At 53.9% G+C, this 17,528-nt stretch overlaps 1 protein-coding gene and 1 long non-coding RNA gene across 2 annotated transcripts; both read left to right on the top strand.

Annotated features, from left to right (window-relative positions):
• Positions 1-790: 790 nt before the first annotated feature.
• LOC148055990 (coiled-coil domain-containing protein 81-like) lies at positions 791-4,130 on the top strand. The gene is made up of 7 exons (XM_087755542.1): positions 791-852; positions 1,041-1,102; positions 1,666-1,822; positions 2,423-2,679; positions 3,061-3,146; positions 3,656-3,759; positions 4,009-4,130. The coding sequence occupies exons 3-7, from the start codon at positions 1,678-1,680 to the stop codon at positions 4,128-4,130; spliced, it is 714 nt and encodes a 237-aa protein (XP_087611668.1). The 5' UTR covers positions 791-852; positions 1,041-1,102; positions 1,666-1,677.
• A 246-nt stretch (positions 4,131-4,376) lies between these two features.
• LOC148055989 (uncharacterized) lies at positions 4,377-12,187 on the top strand. Its single transcript, XR_015704286.1, has 4 exons — positions 4,377-4,487; positions 4,869-5,047; positions 5,383-5,508; positions 8,534-12,187. It is a non-coding gene; the product is annotated as an uncharacterized LOC148055989 (long non-coding RNA).
• The last annotated feature ends 5,341 nt before the right edge of the window (positions 12,188-17,528 follow it).

Below are 17,528 nucleotides of genomic sequence, written 5' to 3'. Positions count from 1 at the left end.
CCGCTACTCAGCACTGGTGAGGCCACGCCTGATGTCCAGTTCTGGGGTCCTCAGGATGAGAGAGACATAGACGTATGGGGGGTAGTCCAAGGAAGGCCACACAGGAGATGAAGGGACTGGAGCAGCTCTCCTAGCATAAGACACTGTGAGCTGGTGCTCTTTCGCTTGGAGAAGCGTCGGCTCAGAGGGAACCTTATTCTTATCTAGAAGAATACCTGAAGGGAGGGTGCAGAGAGGACAGAGGCAGGCTCTTTTCGGTGGTGCCCAGGGACAGGATAAGAGGCAATGGGCAAAACCAGAAAGAGAGGAGGTGTGAAATAAGGGGGCAAATTAAGCAAGCACCTGATGCGTGGGCCTCGCTGGGGAGAATTGGCCCCCGGGACAGATGGAGGCAAAATGGCCAGTGCAGCCTCCTTCCCCGTGTAGGTTGAAGCCTGGCAGAGTGCCCGGGGGGGAGAAGGGTGTGTGTGGGTATGCATCTGGCCCTGCAGCCCCTCTGTGACACGGGCTGTGGTCACCTGCAGCCCGCCTGTGACAGGGGCCGTGGTCACAATGGGACACCCCGCCTCACCGGCACACCTTATCTCTCCCCACGGCACCCCAACCCACATTGCCCTGCGAGTCAGGGACGAGCCCAGGCGTGGGGGCTGCTCTCGCCACCGCTCTGCTCTTGGGAGCTGCTTTGCAGGCAGGAGGAGGAGGCAGAGGCAGGCGGTGCCGTAGCGCCGGGGCTGTTTGGTGAGGTGGAGAGGAGTGAAGGAGCTGGGCCAGGAGGAGCTGCAGCCATGGAGTGGTTCTCCTCTGATTTCCTGCATGCGCTGTCTCCAGAGCTTGCAGATTTCACAAAGGACGGTAAGGCCTTCAGCTCCCCCGAGGCCCCGGTGGGCACAGCGTCGTCCTCTCTCTGGGGTGGAGATGCGTTGGTGGTTTGCCCCAGGGAGAGGGCCCCATTTGGAGAAGGGGACCTGAGGTTGGGAAAGTGCGGGATGGTGGTGAGCTTGATGACTTCACGCATGGCCCGTCTTTCTCTTCTTCCCCAGATATCACTAAAATTTGGGAGAGCGTGTCTGAGTGCTATCGACAAGAGCTACTGCTGAAGAAGGTGGGGCTGGTTTCCTCCTCCTCCCTCAGACCACGGGGGGTTCCTGACCTCTCCCTTGCCCTGCCGTTGAGCACCTTGATTGCTCACCCAGCTTAGAAAGCAGACAAAATGTCCCAGGAGAGCAGGAGAGTTGGCAGTTTGGCCAGAGACCAACTTTCCTGTGAACGCAGAACAGAAGCCAAGCCAGGCTTTCCAAGGATGATCGTAGGGTTTCCTCTTTGGAGCCTTCCTTAGCCCTGCTGGCAGGGAGTAATGACCAGCCAGAGAGCCCAGGCCAGGGCTGAGCCATTCCTCAGCTGTTGGCAATTCTTGGGCCTTCGCAGGCTGTGGGCGCTTTCCGCTGCGTGTCCTGCACCTTGCAGCTCCTGGAGAGGAGGCAGCGGGGCACCGTGCGCAGCGCAAGGCTCTTCTCCAAAGCTTTCCTGCGTGCCTCGGCTTGGCCCTTGGAGCAGCAGGGCCGGCAGGGCCACAGATCACCCTAAGTCAAGGCCACACAAGCCTTCCCTCCTTTGTCCCATCTGAAAAATGCCTGCTTTTTCTTCCCTGCTTGCCCTTCTTTTCAGACTGTCAGGCTAATGGGTGTGGGGACCGTGCACATTACGGAAAACACCTTCTGGTACGGAAACCTGGAGAGTTTCAAGGCTGAGAGACCGGTGTTCAACCTGGACAAGCCCTTTCTGGTGGGGAAGAAGCTGCCCAATGAAAAGAGATCGCAGCCTGGTAAGATGAGACCTTCGGACCTGGGCTTCCCCCTGTGTCACGGCTGGGGTTCCTGCCACCCACCAGCTCTGCAGCCCTTGCGGGGGGCTCTCTGGGTGCCATGCTGCACTGACTGCTGCTGGAGAGCACTCTCTTGGAGGTGCTGCTGTGGAGTCACTTGGCAATGATGAAGCTGATGCTCCCCATCAACGCTGCTCCATGCCAGCGTTGCTGCTCGCTCCTGCAGGCGGCTGGTAGTTTAAAAGGGGCCGGAGTGAGCTGTAGTTTGGCTGGCAGCAGAGGAGAGAGGGTTAGCAGGCCCCAAGGCCAGGCATGGCTCTGCTGTGACACTGGTGGTGGCTGCGGGGCACCACGGGGTTGGGAGTGTGTCTGGTGTGGTGTCCTTGCCCTCGGATGGCCCTCTCTGCTCCTGGATAGGGGCAGCAGCCTGCGTGGGGACAGGGCTCCGGCCCACCAAGGCAGGACGTCTGCTGCTGAATGGGGGGTCGGTGGTGTGGGAGGAGGGTTGGTGGGCTCGCGAGGGGCCGTTGTGCTGAAGGGTGATGTGAGTCCACGGAAGGGCTGATCAAGTGTCTTTGCTGTTGGGTGGTTTGTTCGCAGAGGATTTAGAAGCGGCGGAGGTGATCTACACCGAGGTCGCCTTGCGCCTCCACGTTCCCAAGGAGAAGGTGTTGAAGTGCATCAAGGCGACCGTGAAAGTCTTTGTGTGGGCCTTGTCCAAAGGCAAGAACTTCGACTTTGTCTTCAAGAACGTGGGCATCCTGCTGTGCCGAGAAGGGAGGGTGACCATGAGGTTCTTTGAAAACCTGCTCCGAGAGGTGGATAAGACAGGGAAGCTGGCAAACGCTTTCCTCCAAGTGAGTTTGGCACGTTTTCCGTACGCCCGCTAACTCTTTTGCAACGGGGTTAAAGGCATGGCCTTGGGCAGGCTTGCCACGGCACCTGTGGCTGGGCCTGCCCTCCTGCTTCCAGAAAGCCATGCCCCAGGGACGAGCTGAGGCAAGGCCAGGCCCCTGGTGTGGCCCGTGCTTTGGCTCCTGCAGACACAGCGCCAGCAGGGTCTTGCCACCCCAAAAGGCCAAGATGGTGGAGAGGCTCGTAGCTTTGGGCAGGACACAGAGGCCCAGGAGGGTGGTGGAGAGGCAGCTGGGCTGTGGGTGGCGGAGAGGTTGTGTGCCCTTGTGACCAACGGGTAAATTCCCTGGGGACCCCCTGCCATGTCTCTGTCCCTGTTGCAGACGCCAAGGCTGAGGCCCTTGATTGTAGCCCGCACAGAGAGGACCGTTTTCCGGATGCCTCCCGGAGGCGTCTTCGTGTTCCCACAGTGAGTATGTTTTTCTCTAGCAAAGTGAGTACGTTTGCTTCTGGACGGGCCAAGCGCGCAGCTTCTCAGCCCCTCTTTGCTCGAGCCGCAGGGAGCTGCCTAGGGCCTTGCTGCCAGGGCTGGTCTCCTCCTGCAGCTGGGTGGGAATAACTCTGCCCAAGGAGTGCTTCTGCGTGAAGTCCGCGGTGCCTCTTGCTTCTTTGCAAAGCGGGCTGTCTTGCGGTGGAGTCCCAGGGAAGAGGGCCTGCTTTACCTTCCCAGCCTGTGTGGGAACTGCCTTGGAGGCGCAACGAGGGACCGTTGTGCAGAGAGCTTCATCGGCTCCTTCCCTTTCCCTTGAGCGAGACTGAGGACAAACAGTGTTGTGCCACTCGGTCTCCTCCTGTGTGCTGCCAACCTGTTAGGCCTTCTCCTTTGCAAAACTGGAGGGCTGTGAGCAGCTTCTTCCCAGAGGCTGCAGTGGACTGTGCTGCGCGTCATTCAAACCGGTGTCCCCTTCTTCTTTCCAGCTTTGTGCACATCGATGAGGAGTCAGCAGCATTGCCTGAAAGTGCTTACATCCACGGAAGTGGAACAAGGCGCAGATCCAGCGCCAAGCCCCAAGCAACTCTGGGTACGTTCCCCTCTTAGGAACCGACGTCCTCCATGCCAAAGAGAATGCCTTCTCAAGCCCGCAAGGTGTCCCAGCAGGCCCCCCTTTTTCTGAGTGGGGACCCAAGGAAGCAGTGGGACAGCAACACTCTGGGAGCAGCACGGCCCTCAGGGAAGGGGAGCGGGCTTGGACAGGAAGGCCGGCACGTCCTTCATGTCCCAAGTGTTCCGCGGACGCAGTTGTGAGGAGCTTCCTCTTGTTCTTCTTCAGGGGCTCTTCCCGGCCAAGGCTTCCTTTCTGATCGGCGTCTTCCTCCAATTCGGATGAGTGATGGGAAGGTGACGGGAGAAGAAAGGAAGAAGTCTGAGGCTGGAGTGCGGAGAGGGAGGTGAGAGTCTCGGAGAGCTGGCTTTGGGAAAGCCCGCGCTCTTGGCCCTGCCTGTGGGAGCTCTTGCCCTTGGCCACGTTGGCTGTCCTCGTGCCGAGCGGTTAGGAGCACGTGCGCTCTTAGCTCTTCCTGCTGGCTGGGAAGTGTGTAGCAGGTGTTGTGGTGAGGCACGGGCTTGGCTCTTGAGGACAAGCTGGAGAAGATGCTCCCGCTGTCCCCAGACAAAGTCCTCATGTGGTGTGTTTGCAGCGTGCTGCCACCAGTTGCGGGGGACTCTGCAAAGAAGGGCAGAGACATCAAGAGGAAGCAAGCTCCTGAAGCTAGACTGCCTGCTCTCGACAGGCAGGGGAGATGTGTCCCGGTACGTGATACGGACTTGCGTCACGATAGCGTCCTACGTCCGTGCAGGAAGGCGGCATCCGCTCTGCGGATGAGGAGGCTGAAAGGATCCCTTTGGATGCTTTCGTTCTGGGACTTCTTTCGGCTCCTCCTTGCAGTCTTGCGCAGGACTCCATCGTTCTATCCTGGGCTTGCCAGGGGTCTCTCTGTGAACGGGATCTCTGTTACGCCTCGGTATCTAGAGGAAGTAGAGGGTTCACTGCCAAGCCCTTTGGGGTAGAGAGGAGGAACCCAAAGTGTCCCTTGGCTTCAATGGCTGAGGGACGGAGCCCTTAATGTAGCCTTGGTTGGAGAAAGAGAAAAATGTCTGAGCTGCCTCCTCTTTCTTTGCCTCGCACAACAGCTGCCACCAGTGGCAGAGCACCGGAGGCCAGAGGAAGATGCTGCCTTCCATCCCGGAGCATCTGAAAGCAGGAGAAAGAAGACTCTGGCCCCTCTGGCAGCAGCGACGGCTTCTCTCTCCCCTCAGGGAGCAGAGAAGACGAGGACACCAGCCCCGTGGTGGGAGACACCACAGCCCGAGTAAGTGTGTGGCAGCAGCCGGCAAGGCCAGGGAGAGTCGAGCAGATGGGGCCAGCATGCTCCGGGGTCAAGGAAGCCGAGCCCTGAGCCCTGAGGGATACGGCCCCTTGGGTTTCCCCTGCCCCTGAGACGGGCATGGCCTGGGCTAGCCCCCGATGCCCGGTGACTCTGGGCAGCCCCCCAGCACGTGCCTGAAGCTTGTCCCACATTGAAGGGGCCAGCGGGGGCCAAAGGGAGCGTGGGCGCAGGGGCAGGAGCGGGCAGGGGCGGGCAGGGACTAGGGCAGGCAGAGTCTCAGACAGGGTGCGAGAGGGAATTTGTCCCTGCCCTTGCAGCGTCCGGCCACCACGGGCAAGACAGGTGCTCGCAAATCTGGAGCCGTACAGAGCCCGCCAGGAGGAGTGGAGGAAGGCCACGGAGGTGAACAGGTTGCGGGCAACGGCCCCAGAGCAGTTCCTCTGGTAAATATCTCCAAGCACAGGAGGCATTTTCCTGCAGTGGCACGTTCCTCCCTTGCCCGGGCAGCAGCACGCGGGAAGGACTGTGTGTTCCTGGCAGCTGGCTGGCAGGAGAGCAGCGGGGTCCTGAGGCTGTGCCCCTGAGTCACAGCTGCCTTCCAGCCCCAGGGAGATGTCCGCGGGCAGAAGAGGGGCGGATGGGGACAGGGGTGGGTTCCTCCGGGGTTTGGCCTCTCTTCTGCCAGCTCTCGGCTGATGGGCCTGGGTCTGCAGGGCAGGGCTTGTCTTGGAGACCACAGAAAGCCTCCAAGACCAGAGCTGGTGGGCAGGAGGTCTCTGCCCTCTTCTCTGGACATCCAGCTGAACACCTTTTGGTTTCTCCTTTAGCTTGGCGAAGAAGATGGAGCTCCGAGAGCCCCGATAAAAAGCACGAGGCCATTACGGCAGCGCGTGGGACACGAGCACAGCGCTGCCTTCTCTGCAGCAGCAGAGCCCTTAGCTGCATGGGGCCTTTCCATACACCGTATTCCTCCTGGAGATGCCAAATAAAGACACCCGGGGGCCTGCTCCCGGCTGTGGTCACCAGCCGGTGCCTGCAAGGACGTTCACTGGCAGGGCTTTGGCAAGGACGGGCTGTTAACGATGCCGTGTGCTGGCCCATTCTTGCGCAAAAGCAACCTGCCCGCACAGTGCTGCCCATCCCCAGCACCCCTCGGACTGACCGTGCAGAGGCAGCTCGGCCCAGTCTTGCCCAGTGTGGGAGCTGAGTAGCTCAGACGGGAAGAGAGGAGATGCGGGCGTGCAAGAAGGGGAGAGGAGGGGAGGGCAGCGCCCAGCAAGGTGGAGGGAGGGCATCGGAGCTCACAGGGATGGGCATGGAGGGTGTCTCAGCTTGCCCGGAGGGAAAGAAGGGGCTCTGAGCCTCCAAGGCGGAGAAGGCAGGAGACCTGGAAGCTGCGGATGGGACTGCAGGGGATGGGCACAGACTCACAGGCTGGTTGATGACCTCCAGAGGTCATCTTGTCCAGCCCCCCAGCTCAAGCAGGGCCACCTGCTCCAGTGGCCGGTCACCCTCCCAGTGAAAAAGGGCTTCCTGATGGTCAGAAGGATCACCTGCCTCCACCTGCTGGCAACCCTTTACCGAACGCAGCCCAGCAGACCTTTAGGCGCCGCCTTTGTGGCAAGGCCAGGTTGGTGGCTCGTGATCAATTTAGTGCCCACCAGGACCCCCAGGGCAGTTTCTGCAAAGCTGCTTTCCTCATGAGGCTCCTGTCAGCCCAGTTGCCCAGCCTGATCGCCACCCCTGGGCCCGGCTGTGTGCCCACTTTTCGGTCCAGCCCGCTCTCTCCTCCTCCAGCCAAAACAACTTTTTTGTCTTCCCCGAGTGTTTACTTTGGGGGCTGAATTATGCCTTTCCTTCAGCGCTCGGGTGCTTGATTCCTTTCTTGCTGTGCGACAAACTCCAAGCAGCGTTAAGGACTGTTTGCACTGTCTGCATTTGCTGTGCTGTTTATCACCTTGGTTTGCTTTGCCTGGGAGAGCTCTGATAAAACCACTGGCCTTGAGCCTGCTCCGGTATTGGGCTCCTGCAGTGCTGTCCCAGTACTCGGAGAACCTGTTCCTGGAGAAAATCAGCAGCTCCACCTTTCCCCGCTTTCTCCTCTGTGGAGAGAAGAAAGAATGGCAGCCTCTCCTCCAGGAGAGGTCTTTCTAGCCTCCTTCCATTGGCCTCTCAGCTCCCTGAACATTCTTGGCGTAATGAGACTGCTCCTCCTGATGTGTCTTGTGAGCCTGGTTTTCACTGGGATTAATGTTTGGGAGGTTAAACAACGAACTGCGAATTCCACAGAGGAATTTGCTCTAGGGCAATCGATCCCTGGGTGGCAGGGGGTATGGCAGGAGGTGGGCCTCGGTGCCAAGGGCTCTCAGCGACTCTGACAACTTAGGATTTCCCACCCAAAAAGGCACGTCATCCTTTCAGAGTACTACATCATTGGAAGGAGGGGAGCATGCAGACACTGAGCAGAATGCCTGCTGCTCTGGGGCCACAGAAACGGACACAGAGAAGCCGATTGCTTGCTCTGAAGGCACCCAAACAGGAGGTGAGACTGAAGCAGAGACCCAGCCCTCGACTCTCCTAGTTGCTCATGTAGTCAAGAAGGAGGAGTGGAAGCAGAGGCCAAGTCGGTCAGCGAGAGAAGCAGCAGCGCCTCCTGGGATGGGGAGAGAGGAAGAATGAGAAGAGGCAAGCCTATTCTGCAGCAGGACAGGAGCCTGAAGCTTGTCCCGCACTGGAGGGGGCGGCGGGGGCCAAAGGGAGCGTGGGCACAGGGGCTGGGGCAGGCAGGGTCTCAGCCAGGGGGCAAGAGGGAATTTGCCCCCGCGGTTGCAGCGTGTGGCCGCCAAGAGCCAGGCAGGCCCTGACAAATCTGCTGAGAGCCACAGGCCAGCTGAGAAGAGCTGGAATGCACCAGTGCCTTCCCAGTGCCCTCCCCGGCTGTGGTCGGGGCAGAAACAGGCACGGCGGGCAGGACTGGAGAGCTGAAATGCGGCAGCACATTGTGCATTGAAAGGCAGGTACGTGGGTTGTGCAGGGAGAGGAAGAGGTGGGGGAACCCTTCCCTGGGCTCTGACAGGGTAACACGTGCCCGAGCGAGCAGGGGATTAGGCGGCGGGGGCGTTGATTCCTTCCTGTAAATCAGAAAACACTGCTCTTTAATGCCACGGTTTCCAGTTGTGATCAGGTATAACTAATGCTATAGTTCCATAGAAAAAGATTCCCTTTGATGGGAATGTGAAACCTGCATTGATTTATGTATTGATTTCAACGATTGTTTTCAGATTTACCTTGCTAGTTCTGCCTTTGGACCAAACTCTAATGAGACGTCGGGAGGGTATTTCCACGTGGCTAATGTTTTCTTTCCCCAGAACACAATGGACACAGAAAACTCCCTCCGTGCTGAGACTGGTAAAAGCAAAGCTCCTTTGGATATAGTTCTCAGTTTGGCTTTTCTCTGTTCTCTTTCAGTGGTTTCTGGTTACTGACTGTCTTTAATCTGATGGTGACCGTATCAAGTGTCAGCGCCGCCTTTTTGCATCAGTCTCAAAACCACTTTTCCTATCCAAGTACTTCCCTGCGTTTCAGCCTGGTGTGATCAATTCTGCTCTTGAGAAGGCGTTGGAATTGAGGTTATAGTCTTCCAGCTGGGCACCAAACCTTGTTAAAAACCAGATTTGCTGCCAAATACCCCGCGCCAGAGGTTAAAGACAGTCCCGCAGGAGGAGACGGTGGCCAAGGAGTTTCCATAGCCAGGGAAGAGTGGCAATGTTTAATCCCGATAAGTCCACGGGTCCTGGATTTATCAGCAGAAAGTTTCACCTGGTGGTGTGTTCAGGGCTTTTCCCTGCTCTTGGCAGTTCTTGGGCCTTCTCAGGCTGCGGGCGCTTTCCTCTGCTTGTCCTGCACCTTGCAGCTCCTGGAGAGGAGGGAGCAGGGAACCATGGGGAGTGCAAGGCTCTTCTCCAAAGCTTTCCTGCATTCCCCATTGTCCGGCTTTCAGCTTGGATAGAGTCCGTTTTCTTCTTGGAAGCCGGTATGGGGCTGTGTTTTGGGTTTAGGATGCGTACAACGTTGATGATACACTGATGTTTTGGTTCTTGCTAAGCAGTGCTAAGTAGTTGCTAAGTGGCCGGGGGAGGGGCAAGGATCGCTGCTTGGGGGATGTGCTGGGCATCGGTCGGCGGGTGGTGAGCAATTGGACAGTGTATCGCTGGCTTTGTATCACTATTGTACAATCATTACTTGGTTTTATTATTATTATTGTTATTACTTCTACTACTGTTCTATTTTTATTTTACTTTGGTTATTAAACTGTTCTGATCTCAACCCACGACTTTTCCCCTTTTGCCCTTCCGATTCTCTGCCCCATCCCACCGGTGGGGGAGTGAGCGAGCGGCTGCGTGCTGCTTAGTTGCCGGCTGGGGTTAAACCACGACAGCAGAGCAAGAGAATACCCCTTGGCTTAACTGCGAGCTTCTGAGTCTGCTCCATACCAAAAGAGAAGCGTACCAGAGATGGAAAAGTGGACAAATAACCGTTGAGAACTACCAGGGCATTGCCAGGGCGTGCAGAGATGGTTTTGCTTTTTTAGAGAAGCAAAAGCTCAGCTCAAAAATTGGGCAGAGATGTGAACAACTGCAAGAAAGGGTTCTTCAGGTACATAAACAACAAGCAGAAACAGAAGGAAAATATTGGCCTACTGTTAAACAGGAGAGGTGAATTAGTCACCAACAACGCTGAAAAGGCAGAGGTTCTCAGCACTTCCTTCACCTCTGTTTTGACCAGCACTGTTGGGCCCCAGGCCATGGGAACAAAAATGCAGGTTGATGCAAACACGGACGCACCATCAGTGAAGGAAGAGTTGGTATGTGAACTATTGCAGGAGCTTGACCCCTTCAAATTGATGGGCCCTGACAATATCCACCTGAGGGTGTTAAGAGAGCTGGCTGACATCGCTGTTAGGCCGCCCTCCATAACCTTTGAGAAGTTGTGGAGACTAGGGGACATGCCAGAAGACTGGAAGAAGGCTAATGTCACCCCCATCTACAAGAAGAGCTTAAAGGAGGATCCAGGAAATCATAGGCCCATCAGTCTTACTTCATTCCCTGGGAGAGTTATGGAATGAATCCTCCTGGGGGCTATCACAAGGCAAATGAAGCATGTGATTGGGAAAAGCCAGCACAGATTCATGAAGGGCAAATCATGCTTGAAAAACCTGATCACCTTCTATGACAAAGTAACCTACTCAGTGGATGTGGGGTGAGCGGTGGACATTGTCGTCGACCAGGATTTCTCCATGGCTTTCGATACAGTTTCCCACAGTCTCCTCCTAGTGCAACTGATGCCTAGACAAGTGGCTTGTGCAGTGGGTGGGAAACTGGCTGACAGGCCGCACCCAGAGGGTGGTGGTAAATATCTCCTTTTCAAACTGGCAACCTGTCACAAGCGGGGTCCCCCAGCGATCACTATGGGGCTCAATGCTGTTTCATACAAGTGATCTGGATGGTGGAATCAAGTGTACTCTGATGAAGTTGCCAATCATACAGAACTGAGTGGGGAAGTGGACACTTGGGAAGGGAGAGCCACCCTGCTGGAAGACCTGGATAAGCTGGAAGAGTGGGCTACCAAGAACCTTACGAAGTTCAGCAGAGACAAATATAAGGTCTTGCACCTGGGAAAATATAATCCAGGAGTGCAGCAGAGGCTGGGATCTGCCCAGCTGGGGAGCAGCTCTGTGGAAAGGCACCTGGAGGTCCTGGTGGACAACAAGCTCAATAGGAGTGAAGAGTGTCCTGCTGCAGCAAAGCAAGCCAACAGGATGCTGGGTGTCATCAACAAGGGCATCACCAGAAGAGATAAAGAAGTCATTATCCCACTCTACTCAGCGCTTGCCAGGCCACAGCTGGATTACTGTGTTCACTTTTGGCCCCCACTACACAAAAAAGATGTGGACAGACCACACCTGGGATACCGTGCTCACTTTTGGTCCCCGCTATAGAAAAAGATGTAGACAGGCTGGAGAGGGTGCAGAGAAGGGCCACAAAGATGATCCAAGGACTGGAAAGCCTGCCATATGAGGAAAGGCCGAGAGAAGCGGGTTTGTTCAGCCTTGAGAAAAGAAGGCTTAGGGGAGACCTTCTCACCATGTTGCAGTATTTAAAGGGTGGCTACAAAGAAGATGGAGACTCCCTTTTTACAAGGAGTCACATGGAAAAGACGAGGGGTGATGGGTACAAGCTACTCCAGGGGAGATTCCAATTAGACAGGAGAGGAAAATTTTTAACAATGAGAACAATCAGCCATCGCAATAATCTCCCCAGGGAAACGGTGGATTCCCCAACCTTGGACAATTTTAAGATTCGGCTGGACAGGGTGTTGGGCCATCTTGTCTAGACCATGCTTTTGCCAAGAAAGGTTGGACCAGTTGGATCCTTGAGGTCCCTTCCAACCTGGTATTTAGGATTCATTTTATTACCATCATTAGGGATGACCGTCCTTGCTAATACAGATTCCCGTTGCAGGAACCAAATGCAGCCTCTCAGGAGAAGTGAGCTGTTTTCACTCTTGACTATTTTATGACTTTCCCCACCTTTACGAAGCTGGGTCAGAGCCCCCTCAACCTCAGGAATTGCTCTGGAGTTAAGCAACAGTAACATCAAGTTTCTAATGTGGACTCCTTTCGGCCCTGCTTTGGTAATCCTTAATAAAGATGCAGAAAGATTCTCAAAACCGTGACCTCTTTGTCTGACCAGCCAAAATACATTTATTACAACACAGATTCCTCCTACATGGCCTACTTGTGCTAACCAGCCACTTAATTCAGAGGTGCACAACTCCCACGGACAAGAGGGAAACTTATTCCTTAGCATGCCAGTTTTCTTCTTGGTAAGTCTGTAAAGCAAGTGTCTCGTGGCAGGCCAAAGTGAGCCTCTCCTGCTGCCTTAGCAGGCACTGATCTAATGACACATTGCTTTACTGGGCTTGCAGATAAAGGTGACGGTTAGCCTTGGGGCCAGCTGAGGACTTTCCAGGATTTTCTGCCCTTTTCAGCATTCATGTTCTATATCCCATTTGGTGTAAGTAAAGATTCAAAAAAATAAAAGGATAAGGTTGATCAGTGGTGAATAATTGTTATTATAGAGGTGGATAATAATTATTATCATGGTGACAATTTTTATGATAAATAAGATTATATTATGATAAATATCATTATCTAGAAGGTGCCTTGCCTTCTCTGTTGACGACTGATGGGGTATTACTCATTATCCACTGACTACTTAGCTTCTTAGGCAACAGGATGCTTTTTTCTATTTCTGAGCCTCGCAAGTATTTGTTTAGGACATCACCACAATGAAAATGGCCAAGCTAGCCCCTTGACTTGCAATCGCATCAGGCAGAGAGGGAAAATGCTGTCAGGTTTGTGCCCTTCATCTGACATCTAATCATAGAAGTTTACCAGAGCGCGAGTGCTTCCATGAAAGACACCTGGCTTTTGCTGCTCACCTGAACTCTACTCTGCTCACAGCCCCCTTCCCAACTCCTCTCCTGCTGCATTCTGCTTTTATAGGGCACCGTATTCCTAAACATTGTCATTTGGAGCTGAGGAGGGACAACCAATGCCTAAAGAGAAGCTCCTTTGCTAATTTTGCAGTTACCCTCACAGCAGAATGCAGAGCAGGGGTTTTTATATTTTCTGTGAGGAGCTGTTCCTACGTGTGTCTACTCTGGTTTTCCATCAAAAACTGATTTTGCTTACGAGATGCCTTGCAACGGGATTTGTGAGCCTGGCTTTGCCTCATGCCTCTCCTCCTTCTGCTTGCTGGCCATGGCTCCTCCTGGCTCTGCCAGGGTGGAGAGCAAAGCAGGGGTCTTTCAGGAGGCACATCTGTCTGGCGTGCCACGTCCACCTCCATTCCACGGTCACCAGGCTCTTCTGAGTGCAGCTCTGGAAAGCAAAAGCATGAGGAATGACGCGTGTTGGGGGCGGCTGAGCTTTAAAAATCATGACTACACCTGATGATTCAGTAGGGTAAACTAGATTCCAAGAATGTGCAGGAAGATGACTTCTGTGAAGTAAAAAAGGAAAAACTGCGCCCCCATAGAAAATGGGCATCAGTTGTCTCCGTCAGCCCTCTGATACCACGTACTCTGCAACCCCTGCTGCGCTCCTTGGGAAGGATTCCTCAAATGGTGTGGCACTCAGAAGATGTGAGACCGCTAGGTTTCACCATGAAGAATGTCAAACAGTTCCTGGTTGAGTCAGTCATGAGGAGGCAAATGCAACAGGAGGACAATGACAGCCCATCTGCTAACCATCTATGTTGAAAACATGTCTCTTTCTTCATCACCTGATCCTCCTGCGAGGAAAAGACAGAACACAGAACACACCATCTATTGGGTCAGGACAACTACATTATCTCCTTACCGCTGCCAGAAAAGCCCTTGAGGAAACGGCACACCTGAAACGCGTCTGCTTGATTGGAATTGTACCCGTCTCCTACAGCAGAGCTAAGAAACCTTCCTGACAAAATCATAGAACCATAAAAGAAGGGCTATTGAGTACACAAGATGATCTGCACTTGTCAGTGGGAAAGGCACAAGACCAAAACTTCCACACCAGACCATGTCAAACGCTCTCTCAGTGGAGAAAAGCCTCTGTGTGGCGGGCAGCAGTGCAGCAGGCTCAGTGGGGCCTGAGCTGTGGGAATGGTCGCCAACCTGAGGCCATGGCTGATGAGCATCTGGAAAGAGTGAAGAAAGAAGCCCTGGGTTGTTTCCCAGAGTGTGCGCTGAAACTTGAGTAAAGGTCAGTGAGCTTCTGGAAAAAGGTCACCCTCCTTAGCTTAGTTTGTTAGTGTTAAAAGCAGCTAATTAGAGAACACACAAGGCGATTACTGATACAGGGAACACCATACATCTCTCAGGCTGTGGAACTGTTGATACGTTTATTATTAAGAGTCACCAAAGGAAAAGAAACACAAAATTCCTGCTTAGCACCTGTTTTCTTCTCTTTGTTTTCAGTTCTCCTTCACCTTGCAGCCCAGAAACTTGTAGAAATGGGCCTGTGTGAACCTCACGAGGTTCAACAAGGCCAAGTGCAAGGTCCTGCGCCTGGGTTGGGGCAATCCCCGGTATCAGTACAGGCTGGGGGATGAAGGGATTGAGTGCAGCCCCGCCGAGAAGGACTTGGGGGGAGTGATAGATGAAAAGCTGGACACGAGCCAGCAAGGTGCGCTCGCAGCCCAGAAAGCCAACCGTATCCTGGGCTGCATCAAAAGAAGCGTGGCCAGCCAGTCGAGGGAGGTGATTCTGCCCCTCTACTCTGCTCTGGTGAGACCCCACCTGGAGCACTGTGTCCAGCTCTGGGGTCCTCAGGACAAGAAGGACATGGACCTGTTGGAGAGGGTCCAGAGGAGGCCACAAAAATGATCAGAGGGATGGAGCACCTCTGCTAGGAGGAAAGGCTGAAAGAGCTGGCGTTGTTCAGCCTGGAGAAGAGAAGGCTGCGGGGAGACCTTATTGCGGCCTTTCAATACTTAAAGGGGGCTTATAAGAAAGATGAGGACAGACTTTTTAGCAGGGCCAATAGCGACAGGACAAGGGGTAATGGTTTTCAGCGAAAGGAGGCTAGATTCAGACTAGATGTAAGGAAGAAATTTTTTACAGTGAGGGTGGTGAAACACTGGCACAGGTTGCCCGGAGAGGTGGTAGATGCCTCCTCCTTGCAAACATTCAAGGCCAGGCTGGATGGGGCTCTGAGCAACCTGATGTGGTTGGAGATGGCCCTGCCAATTGCAGGGGGATGGACGAGATGACATTTAAAGGTCGCTTCCATCCCAAAGCATTCTATGATTCTATGATTCACAGTGTTGCATATCTGGGGACTGATACGGCATCACTTGTCACCTAGGCAGTGAGAAAAAGTCCAAGTCCTGTAAGCAGCTGCAGGTTGCTACCCATCAGCACTGGTAAAGACGGGATGCAGATAATAATTCAGCAGCCTGCTGAATGACTGTGAATTGATTTTCACAGTCTTCTGGTAAAAACCAAGCAAAATAAGCTTAGGGAGTCAGGAAGTAAACGCAAGCATTAATTTCATCTACAAGCAAGAAATTGGCAGCTATGGGGAAATGATGTTCAAGTGTGCAGATAACACTGTAGAAAACGCAGCTTCCAGAAGTCATTCATCTTCCTGTCTTCACTAACAGCCCTAGCGTCCCGCATTATGGGGTGCATCTCTGCAACAAGGGCTGTTTCCGATTTGAGCTGCTCTTCAGCAGCAAATGGGAGGCTATTAATCGGTTCCCACGGGTGGAACTGCACCCTCAGGAATCCTGCTGTACTACTGCCAGGTAAAGTGACTTCAAAAGCCGGAGGTGGGAATCCAATTTCATTTAAAAAAACAAAAAACCTTATCACTACTGGAATTCCTGATGCCCTCTGCTCATACCTGGAACATTTTATGTACCTACATCTCTTAACCACACTAGAGAAGATGCTGCGGTAGGAAGGCTTGCAGATGTAGCTCATCTAGTCTAACCCACAGCTGCCTTTAATGAGGTAGGCCTCACTTCTTTAGCTTTCCTTGTGCAAAACAATCCTTAGAGTCATATTGATGCAGCCTGCTTTATTTCTGGGTGCAACAAGCCCTCAAATACCAGATGTGTGGTTTCATAAGCACAATTCTGCTGGATCGGTCAGTTCCAAAGAAAACAGCCTGCCTAGCAGGTGTCAAAAGTTCCCAGGAAAGGATTAATCTGAGAACTTGAGAAGCCATCTGACCTGGAAGGGGAAGTCCCGGAGTCAGATGGGACAAAGACATGTAACAGGACATTCTCCAGCGTCATAAGGCAGCGCTGTGTGCTGAAGACAGGGCACTGTGACATGAGCTTCTGGTGGAGTCCTTGGTACCACAAGAATGGCCTTCCCAAAATCTCATCTTATTTCAGGGCTTTGCTCAATTTCAGCCCCACCACACCTTGTATCAGCAACCAGAAGGCAGTGGGATCTCAAGGGAGGCAAGGGGCGCTCACCCCGATCCACAACGGTCTGTCTTCTACACAGGCTGTGCAGGCCTGTCCCTGTGAGCTTGTACTTCTCTGGCCCAGGGCTCAGCCTGTAGTTCTTCCTCAAAAAGCAGTCCCAGCACCTCTCGACATCATTCTTCACAGGCATCAGTTCCACAGTGGACATCAGACAGATGCCTGCAACAAAACTGGCTGGGGAGGACGCTGCCTTTAGACTTCTCCCTTTCTTGGAGGATGATGGACTGAACAACAGGGATCAACCAAAACTAGTCAGTGTCCTTGCACCAACAAAATCACACAAGAGCCCAAAGCCAGATGCCTTCCCTGCTCTCACTCCCACCTGTCCAACAGCTCAAAATCTTCCCAAGGCAGATGAACCAGCCTAGCAGATAAGGCATAAAGCCACACTCCAGCCTACCACCACACTGTCCGGGTTTCAGCTGGGATAGAGTTAATTTTCTTCTTGGTAGCCGGTATGGGGCTGTGTTTTGGGTTTAGGATGAGAACCATGTCGATGATACACTGATGTGTTGGTTCTTGCTAAGTATTTAGCTGTTGCTAAATAGTTGCTAAGTAGTGCGACTACTTGGGGGAGGGGGAGGGCGCTGGGAGGGAGCACAGCCAGGGGGGCTGACCCAGACTGGCCCAAGGGCTATTCCATACCATATGACGTCATGCTCAGTATATAAGCTGGGGGAAGAAGAAGGAAGGGGGGGGACACATTCGGCGTGACGGCGATTGTCTTCCCAAGTCACCGTTACGCGTGATGGAGCCCTGCTTTCCTGGGGATGGCTGAACACCTGCCGGCCCATGGGAAGGAGGGAATGAATTCCTTGCTTTGCTTTGTTTGCGTGCACACTTTTTGCTTTGCCTATTTAACTGTTCTATTTTATTTTACTTCCGTTATTAAACTCTTCTTATCTCAACCCATGGGTTTTCTCCCTTTTACCCTTCTCATTCTCTCCCCCATCCCACCAAGGGGGCAGTGAGCAACTGGCTGCAAGGTGCTTAGTTGCCAGCTGGGGTTTAACTGCGACATGGAGTTAAATCCAATTGGTGGCCAGTCTCAAGTGGTGTTCCCCGGGGCTCAGTATTGGGGCCAGTTCTATTTAATATCTTTACCAATGATCTGGATGAGGAGATCGAGCGCGCCCTCAGTCAGTTTGCAGATGACACCAAGTTGGGCGGGAGTGTCGATGTGCTGGAGGGTAGGAAGGCTCTACAGAGGGACCTGGCCAGGCTGGGTCGATGGGGCCAGGCCAACTGGGTGAGGGTCAACAAGGCTCAGTGTCGGGTCCTGCACTTGGGTCACAACAACCCCATGCAACGCTAGAGGCTTGGGGAGGAGTGGCTGGAGAGCTGCCCGGCGCAAAAGGACCTGGGGGTGTTGGTCAACAGCCGCCTGAACATGAGCCAGCAGTGTGCTCAGGTGGCCA

Source organism: Nipponia nippon, unplaced genomic scaffold (genome assembly GCF_047370975.1).
Source record: "Nipponia nippon isolate SJK-2023a ecotype South Korea unplaced genomic scaffold, ASM4737097v1 scaffold_19, whole genome shotgun sequence".
NCBI lineage: Eukaryota > Metazoa > Chordata > Aves > Pelecaniformes > Threskiornithidae > Nipponia > Nipponia nippon.
The sequence above is the reverse complement of the archived record's forward strand: the minus strand, read 5'-3'. Positions and strand labels throughout refer to the sequence as shown.